Genomic DNA, 9,980 nt, shown 5'->3' with positions numbered 1-9,980 from the left:
TGAGCATAAAAGCAGGTTGAACTGTTGCATGTGATATTATGGTTTCCAGCACAGCAGGCCTACATCGATCCCTCAACCAACTCGTCTTAATTTGAAGTTCAATTCAAAGCTGTAAATGCTGGCCCAGTCCCTGATACATTATGCATGGCCCAAGGCTGATTGCTGCTGTGCCATTATAAAATATGTGCTGTGGGTCAATTGAGACCACTTTCCTGGTGTCTGCCCATAATTTGATCTGTTTTGGCAGCTTTAGGGCCCGTTTGAAGGTGTTATCTATGTATTTCATTCTGCCTTCCATTGAATCAAATGGGGCTTTGATATGTTCGGCAAATGTTCTACGAATTAATCAGCGAATATTGCATATTAGGCAATCGTAAACCGAACCGAACATTGAAATGTTTGCTTATCTCTACTTATTAGTCCCCACAGAGGACTTGAATCTGCGATAGTCTGATAGTTTGTGCTATACATAGCAGTGCATCAGCATCACAATGTCCTCTGAATGCCAGTCACAGACTTGCTTTGACGATCATAATGGGGGTCATCAACAGGTCCCTGGCTGCCATGACAAACCATCGGCCCTCCACAATCACATCACGGGTGCGCCTATGAGCATAACAGTGTAATAACTGCGAGCGGAGTGGCTGTTAAAGGCACACAATGGCTAATTAAAACAGCCGTCATGTACTGGGAAACATCTTGGCTCGGTGTGCAAGCCGGCATTCAAGTCAGGTAAGGGTTACTTCTTATGTCAGTGAGGGGTTTAAATTTATTTTTATTTTCCTGAAGACTCAACACCTTATCAAGTGTACATCACAGTCTTACCAATGGCTCAGGCTTTACATACTATGAATACAGTTCTCGATATTCATGAGAAATACAATCCTTCAACAAACAATGACTATAAATACAGGGTAAGTAAGAAACATTAAAGGGGTATTGTGGGGTTTAAATATCAATGACCTATAATTTTGAAAGGTCATCAATACTTTTAGTGAAATAGTGAATGGAGTACATCATCAATCACTACTGAATGGAGACAGAATTGAATGAACTCATAGACTTATCTATATAAATATTAACAGAACTCAGAAATCTATCGAACTCATTAAGAAGGTGGAAATGTTCAGGTTTATGATTGTCCACTACCTTCTAAATATTTTTGGAACTATGAGTAGTAGAGAAGAGATAACCGGGCAGGCTCCGCATGTGGGAACCTATTGTTACACAAGATTCTAGCTTTAGCCGTGTGATTCTAATATCATGAGTATTATGGCATCACTGATTTGAACAGAAAGTATGTTATCTATCGTGGTTAGCATTTTTATTAAATGTTTTCTTCAATGAGGCTTGCTAATATAGATGTTATTTATTTGGAATTACTGAGAAATTTCCTTTCTGTTGAGAAACACAAAAACATTGCAGCAGAGCAGGTATCAGTAATAATTAGAGATATGCCGATCGATCTATTGATTCCTGAAAATCACAGATTCCTGTGAATTTAAACACTTTGCAATTCGATTTCTGAGGATCACAAAATGAAAAAAAAAGAAATGTCCTATGCTTTGTGTTCTTTCTCCAGTAGATAAATCGATCCTTGATCTCATTGACTTTTGGGTCAGCAGATTGGACCACTGATGACTACTAGCCATGTTTGCCCAAAATATATCCAATTTTTGGTGTTATGACTATGAAACTTTGGCAAAACAGCTTTACTTCACCCAGTCTGAATCACCCTAGGGTGTTAAAGTGATATAAATAGAAATCTGAGGAATGATGTCAGAATTATACATCTATGGTATTGTGGCACCCTGCTACTACAAGTACCACAGGACCCAAAAGGGTGCATGGATGAACTTCTCCACAAGAGGCCCTCACTATATTACAAACACCTCCACCCTTCTACCTCATACCACCAGAGGGAGCCCTGTTAGGGATATATATACAGTACAGACCAAAAGTTTGGACACACCTTCTCATTTAAAGATTTTTCTGTATTTTCATGACTATGAAAATTGTACATTCACACTGAAGGCATCAAAACTATGAATTAACACATGTGGAATTATATACTTAACAAAAATATGTGAAACAACTGAAAATATGTCTTATATTCTAGGTTCTTCAAAGAAGCCACCTTTTGCTTTGATGACTGCTTTGCACACTCTTGGCATTCTCTTGATGAGCTTCAAGAGGTAGTTACCTGAAATGGTCTTCCAACAATCTTGAAGGAGTTCCCAGAGATGCTTAGCACTTGTTGGCCCTTTTGCCTTAACTCTGCGGTCCAGCTAACCCCAAACCATCTCGATTGGGTTCAGATCTGGTGACTGTGGAGGCCAGGTCATCTGGCATAGCACTCCATCACTCCCTTTCTTGGTCAAATAGCCCTTACACAGCCTGGAGGTGTGTTTGGGGTCATTGTCCTGTTGAAAAATAAATAATGGTCTAACTAAACGCAAACCGGATGGAATAGCATGCCGCTGCAAGATGCTGTGGTAGCCATGCTGGTTCAGTATGCCTTCAATTTTGAATAAATCACCAACAGTGTCACCATCAAAGCCCCCCACACCATCACACCTCCTCCTTCATGCTTCACGGTGGGAACCAGGCATGTAGAGTCCATCCGTTCACCTTTTCTGCATTGCACAAAGACACGGTGGTTGGAACCAAAGATCTCAAATTTGGACTCATCAGACGAAAGCACAGATTTCCACTGGTCTAATGTCCATTCCTTGTGTTCTTTAGCCCAAACAAGTCTCTTCGGCTTGTTGCCTGTCCTTAGCAGTGGTTTCCTAGCACCTATTTTACCATGAAGGCCAGCTGCACAAAGTCTCCTCTTAACAGTTGTTGTAGAGATGTGTCTGCTGCTAGAACTCTATGTGGCATTGACCTGGTCTCTAATCTGAGCTGCTGTTAACCTGCGATTTCTGAGGCTGGTGACTCAGATAAACTTATCCTCAGAAGCAGAGGTGACTCTTGGTCTTCCTTTCCTGGGGCAGTCCTCATGTGAGCCAGTTTCTTTGTAGCGCTTGATGGTTTTTGCAACTGCACTTGGGGACACTTTCAAAGTTTGCCCAATTTTTTGGACTGACTGACCTTCATTTCTTAAAGTAATGATGGACACTTGTTTTTCTTTACTTAGCTGCTTTTTTCTTGCCATAATACAAATTCTAACAGTCTATTCAGTGGGACTATGAGCTGTGTATCCACCTGACTTCTGCACAACTGATGGTCCCAACCCCATTTATAAGGCAAGAAATCCCACTTATTAAACCTGACAGGGCACACCTGTGAAGTGAAAACCATTTCCGGTGACTACCTCTTGAAGCTCATCAAGAGAATGCCAAGAGTGTGCAAAGCAGTCATCAAAGCAAAAGGTGGCTACTTTGAAGAACCTAGAATATAAGACATATTTTCAGTTGTTTCACACTTTTTTGTTAAGTATATAATTCCACATGTGTTAATTCATAGTTTTGATGCCTTCAGTGTGAATGTACAATTTTCAAAGTCATGAAAATACAGAAAAATCTTTAAATGAGAAGGTGTGTCCAAACTTTTGGTCTGTACTGTATATAGAGGGTGGAGATAGGCAGTCAGAAAGTCAGACAGTGTTCTGGCACATAGACCAGTGAAGAAGCAGCACGTGAGCTGTTGTGTACTGAGGGTCCCGAGTGTGGCCAGAGGCAAAGAGGAGAGTAGAAAGGAGTTAAGGGGGCAGAGGAGCATCACAGGCTCACCTCAGAATATAAACTGGACACCGGGTCCGCGCCTACAGAGTCCTCTACACCCAGTAGGGATTACCGGCATACCAGGAGGATTACAGATCCCTGGTCGACCTGAAGCTAAACCCTTTACAGGACTAGGAACCACGAAGACCCCAGCATCCAGGGATAGTGGTTGCCAGAGAAAGGTCCTACTATCAAGCGACAACTGAGAGAACAACACATCACAGAAGCTAGGCCCAGTTGCAGGCTGGCCAGGAGCTTGGAGAGAGGGAGAAATGGACCAGGAGGCCTTATACCTGCTCACTGGGGAGAGTCCAGAAGTGCACCCTTCCTACTGAGTACCCTGGACTGTACCTGGCACCTGCACCAGTAAAGGTACTGAAGTGAATCTCCTGTCTCTGTCAGTTACTCCTGCTGCACCATCTCGTCTCCACTACAATGCCCAGAATCACCATCTGCACCTACACTGCGCTGTGGAGAGCTGCAGCAACCCAGCTGCCCTAACACCTGCCCCAGAGGTCTGCAGCAGCGCTGGTACCCGTAAACTGAAACCACAGGTGGCGTCACGAGACAAAAGCTGTTACCAACCAAAAAACCCTCTTTCAAGAGAGACCCCAGAGTACGGGCCCGGGAGCTGACTGCCGTGACATCCTAAACAAGGTAAAAGGCCCGGGTACCGAGTCCCCTATATCCCCCTGGGCGAGTCAGTATAGCATTTGATATAAAAAGAAATTCTCATTTGCATTGATGTATTTTGATCTGCATTTGAATTAGGAGTTATAAACAAAAATCTGATGTAAACATAATTAGAAAAAATAAATATATATATATATAAGTATTTTTTTTATTTTTTTATATTTTATACCAGCCTTGATGAAGAGTGAGCTGGAATAAGATGAGCCACATTCATTTAGAAGCTTGTGTGTCTTAATGAATTTTGACCATGAGCCACTGCAAGAAATGTGCATTTCTGTCATAATTTGTTACTTTTTTGGTATAAACGATGATGAATTTATTATATATTTTCAGCCATACTTTTCCAAAATTTTTGTGCACAACTTTTGCCATATTTCAGGCAGTTTTACACCAGAAAAATGGTGAAAACTGCTTCATCAATAATGACCAGAATCTTGTTTTTTTAATGACATGCAATAGGATCTCTTTTCTGAATGTTGCCATCAAAGATATGACTAAAATAAAGTAATAAGTTCATTAGGTAACTAAAAGATTTATTGAATGCAAAGTCTTTTGAATGTTTTCACTGTTCCAAATTTCTGAAACCATTTATTATACATAACAAAATTGTAAAAAAGATCTAAAATGGAAATTGATTGATTGGTCATTAAGAAAATTAAAAAAAAATCACATTGGAAATATCTGAATACATTAAATTGCTAAACAAGGTTTATGTGATTATAGTTTCTCTATCATATTAAGGCTTTTTTAACAAATTGTCCTTTGAATTTAAGTCTGGTCTCAGGATAATAATATAAAATTTAGGAAAAAATATACAAGCCAAAATACCAACACTTGAAGATAATATAGCAAATATCTCTACAAGAACTGAACTTTTTCCAGTTACACTTAGATAGGCTGGAATAAAAGCCACCCAGACACTGCAGACAACCAGCATGCTGAATGTGATGTTTTTAGCTTCATTGAAACTATCTGGCAAATTTCTTGCAAGAAAAGCAACAAAGAAACTCACTGCAGCAAGAATCCCCATGTAACCCAGGATAATGGAAAATGCTACTATTGAGCCTTCATTACACTGAAGTATAATTTTGTCCACATACAAGTCAAAGTTATCTTCTGGGAATGGCGGTGCAGTAGATAACCAGATGATACAAAGTACAACTTGGATAAATGAACAAACAAACACTAAACAGTTGGAGATCTTTACTCCAATAAATTTTCGACATTTGCTTCCAGGTTTGGTGGCTTTGAAGGCCGTGTAGACCATAATAGTCTTAGCCAGAATAGAAGAGATGGCTACCGAGAAGAAGATCCCAAATAAAGTCTGACGAAGCATACAGGTGGCTCTTGTAGGACGACCAAGGAACAAAAATATACAGAGGAAGCTTAATATAATGGAGACAAGTAAGATGAAGCTTAGGCTTTGATTAGATGCTTTTATTACTGGAGTATCTCTAAATAATGTAAAGATGCCCAAGATAACTGAAGTTTTGAGGAAAAGAAAAATAACAATAATAGTTATAATAAGAGTTATTGAGTCATCGGTATAAGATAAATAATCTGTCTCTTTTGGTGCACATTGATTGTTGTCATTTGGCCACTGGTCTCTTTGACATCTGATGCATGATGGCTTGTCTAAAAGAAGAATACATATATCAAAATCAAAATAAAAAATATATAAAAGAGCAGTTCTTGAGATTTTTTTTTTGTACATTGAAATTTTGCCACTGTGCAAAACTAGAGATCCTTAGTACTTGACTTGCTTAATGCTCATGCTATTTCTGATAACTAGAGGATCTGACATCGTACAGATTTGAAGCTTCTGTCGGAGAAGGTTCAAATCTGTCTTTTTGGCCAGGATAAGCCTTTTAAATGAAATATAGAGTAATGATTAAATTAATAGCAATGTGTTCACAAACATATGTTAAGCACACAATGGTTAAACTCATTGCACACTATTTTCAAATTCAAAACATGAAGAGAAATATATGTATAATTTTTAAATACTTTAGAGAAAATAACAAAAATGAATTTTGGACTTTTCTATAAACATTCCAATCCAATAGGGATTTAGCATTCCTGTGAATCACTAACCTAATATTTAGTTGTAGACCCACTATTTTTTAGAACTGCTTCACATCTATGTTGCATAGAGTCAACCAACTACTGTCACCTGTCACCTGTTATTCCGGCCCAGGATGCTTTGACTACATCCCACAATTTTTTGCCATTTGTTAACTTTACCTCATAAAGGGCATTTTTGATGTCACCCCACAAGTATTCTTTCGGATTAAGGTACAGAGATTGGGCTGGTCACACCATAAACTCAATTTTGTTGGACTCGAACAAACATTTTACTCATTTATTGGTGTGTTTAGGGTTATTGCCTTGTTGAAACACCCATTTCAAGGGCATATCCTCTTCAGCGTAAGGCAACATGACCTCTTCAATTATTTTAATATATCCAAACTGGTCTATGATCTCTGGTAAATAGGTTCAGCACCATAGAAAGAGAAACATGCCCATATCATGTTGCATACACCACCATGCTTCACCTATTATTGTCTGCACTTCTTTATAAGTTTTACCCTCTCCAATCAACTTCATAATCAAAGTACTCTGTTCTTTTGAACAATAACTCGAACAACCTATATTTCTCAGGCTTTCAAGGAGAAATGCATGTACAACATGAGCTGGCTTCACCCTTAAGTAAGTGCTATCTGATTCACATCTGTTTCTTCACAGAATGATTGACCTCACTAGTTCAACTCCACACTGCTATTATTTTGAACATGCCCCCTTCCAATTAATTATTCATATACACAAACTCAAAAATATGCACATCACGAATGCTGAGTCTGTTGGTTTTCTTAGAATCTACTGCACCAACTGGTAAATTGTTTGACACGTGGTGATATAATTTATACCAAACACCGTGATTAATCTGGTTAGTCATATTGTACTGCTGTGATTTGATACGCCATCAGTGTCTGTTGTTAGAAAACCTCAAATGAAATCACTTAATGAAATAGTATATAAATAAGTCTGACATTTACAGTTACAATTATAGTCCTTCTCTTTAATATAAGAAGTTGGGTCATGCAATCCCTAGTTTGACAACCAATGTCGTTCATGTGTAGACAGAACGACATCCAGTAGCCTATCTAGAGTCCTACAGACTCTGCTGCAAAATTTAGACAATGTCCCTCACCAGTATGCTCATCAGATGTTTGGGCCCCTCTAGTGTTTTCGATCCTATAAAAACATATGTGTTCACTCACCCCATTACAAAAATACTATTCATAAGAAATGAAGTATATAACTCTCATAAGAAACATGACAATAAGATCATTTTCTAAGTAATACTTCTAGATATTAGTCATACTACCAAATAATAAGCATTGCATATTGTTACTGAACAGGTCCTCTACAACAAAACTACACTCAATGACCATATATTATCACGTCTCATACACATATATTATCATATCTCATACTTCTAGTGTCTGAGTATAAGCACCATCCTTTTACTGAAAAAATCCATTATAGCAAGACCAATATAGCAATAAGATCACATACATGGGAAAAATACCACCACACAAAATATTATCACATATAGTGGCTGAATAATACAACCATGCTGATTATTATAAACTGTAATAACAGTAATAACACTAATAATACCACCAGTGACATCATACATTGGAGTGCTGTAGATTGTCTAAGTTTATATAGTAAAGGTAAATCCGATTAAAAGAACAAAAAAGTACAAATACTGAAACTAAGACAAAAAAAAACAATAGATCTCTGGACCTATATAATCCTTAGACCAAAAGGCTGACAAAACACACATGCAAAAAAGATCAAACTAGTAGGTAGCTCTGCCACTAGTATAGAGATCAATATTCCCAGTACTGGCAATTAAGTATACTTTGGACCTACAGTATATGCCCTATCAAGTCTGTAACTGCAGATCAGGGGCACCTACCATATATTCTTTTGGTCCCAAGTACAATTTTATAGCAGAAAAACATTTTTTATACACAATGCAAACTGTACCAACAGACACTTATGTTAAAGGTGTGTCCGATAACGTTGATTAGTACATGCATAGTTTATGTGCTTATAGCAAGAAATCATTGCAAGCTGAGATCACTTATAGTATTGGTAAGGCAATTCATAGAACACCATGGAGCCTTCTTGTAAGACAATGAAACAGTGCTTATGTCAAACCATATATAGCAATAGAGAAACTATAACACTTATGGGCTGTAGCTGTCATATGTCAAATTAGCACAGTCTCACCCAATGCTGCAGTGACAGGTCTGTAGACTCATCCTGGTATACTGTATATTCATGCTTCAAGGCTACATCACCAGGTGGTCTCATAGGGATTGGAGGTAAAATGATCCCTGCGCATTTCCTCCCATAAAGATTCCTCAGGGGAGACTTAGGTGGCCTGGGGGGACATCACCAGGCACATCCAGCCCGCAACCTCCTGTCTCTGGTTGCATCAAAAGGATCCAGAGCCACATAGTCATTCCTGTCTTGGAGTTTCCTTTTAACTCAGCCGTGTTTGTATATCGCCGCTATGTCACTTCCGGTCACATGGAGTGAGCCATCTGGCGCTTTGAGCACATCCACCTTGCGGTGGGGCGCACTCGGACATCTCATGATCGTCACATCTGGTGACGTCATTACTGACATCCGGCGCTTGGAGCACATTTACCATATGGTGGAACACACTGAGCCTTTTCATGATAGTCACATCCGGTGACGTCATTTCCTGTTACCGGAACGCATGTGCATATTGCTGAAGCACATATTTTAGTAACTTCAAACTGCGCTATATAGAGAGAGAACGCCACACCTCACTTAAACCTCACCCAGGGATGGCAAAAAGGGAAAGTGTATATATACTGCCATCATTTTTACATTTGTGCTGAGTCTAATTTCCCAATTGTGAACTGGTGATGTTTGCCATATACATGCCAGCATTGCTGTAGAATCCTTATATTCATCGATACCTCATAAACTGATCCTGGAGGCTGTGAATTTTTTCTTGTGTACTAGAGGATGTCAATTTGCCAATCACAATGACTTTATCCTGAGATCACTTGATTTTTACCATAACAGAAATGTGTTGCTTTTCGACCGAGAGTACTTCCACCAGCTCAAGGGGACAGCGATGGGGAGTCCTTGTGCCCCATCATATGCAAATCTTTACCTGGGCTGGTGGGAGGAAACGGTCATCTTTGGTGAACACCCGATGGAGTTACGTGAAAGGATAACCCTGTGGGTACGGTATATCGATGATATCCTGATTTTTTGGTACTGAGACCCTGCACAGTTTAACACCTTTGTTAGTGCACTTAGTCGTAAAAACCTCAACCTAAGATTTACATTTGAGATACATAGGGATACCCTTCCATTCTTGGACATCTTGATTTGTAAAAATGAAGCTGGTAATATCACCACTCAGACGTATCGCAAAAAAACAGCCACCAATTCACTGTTAAAATGGGAGAGTAACCACCCTTTGCCCTTAAAGAAGGGCAT

At 39.1% G+C, this 9,980-nt stretch overlaps 1 protein-coding gene across 1 annotated transcript; it reads right to left on the bottom strand.

Moving 5' to 3' along the window:
• Positions 1-5,157: 5,157 nt before the first annotated feature.
• Positions 5,158-9,204, bottom strand: LOC141218976 (vomeronasal type-2 receptor 26-like). The gene is made up of 2 exons (XM_073666009.1): positions 9,066-9,204; positions 5,158-6,056 (listed from the first exon to the last, which is right to left on the bottom strand). Exons 1-2 carry the CDS (start codon positions 9,202-9,204, stop codon positions 5,158-5,160), a joined length of 1,038 nt encoding a protein of 345 aa, XP_073522110.1.
• Positions 9,205-9,980: the final 776 nt, after the last annotated feature.

The sequence above is a fragment of the Phyllobates terribilis genome, unplaced genomic scaffold, assembly GCF_046119375.1.
Source record: "Phyllobates terribilis strain yellow unplaced genomic scaffold, ASM4611937v1 Scaffold_1__5_contigs__length_1240528914, whole genome shotgun sequence".
NCBI lineage: Eukaryota > Metazoa > Chordata > Amphibia > Anura > Dendrobatidae > Phyllobates > Phyllobates terribilis.
Note: the sequence above shows the minus strand (reverse complement) of the source record. Positions and strands in the feature narration are given on the sequence as shown.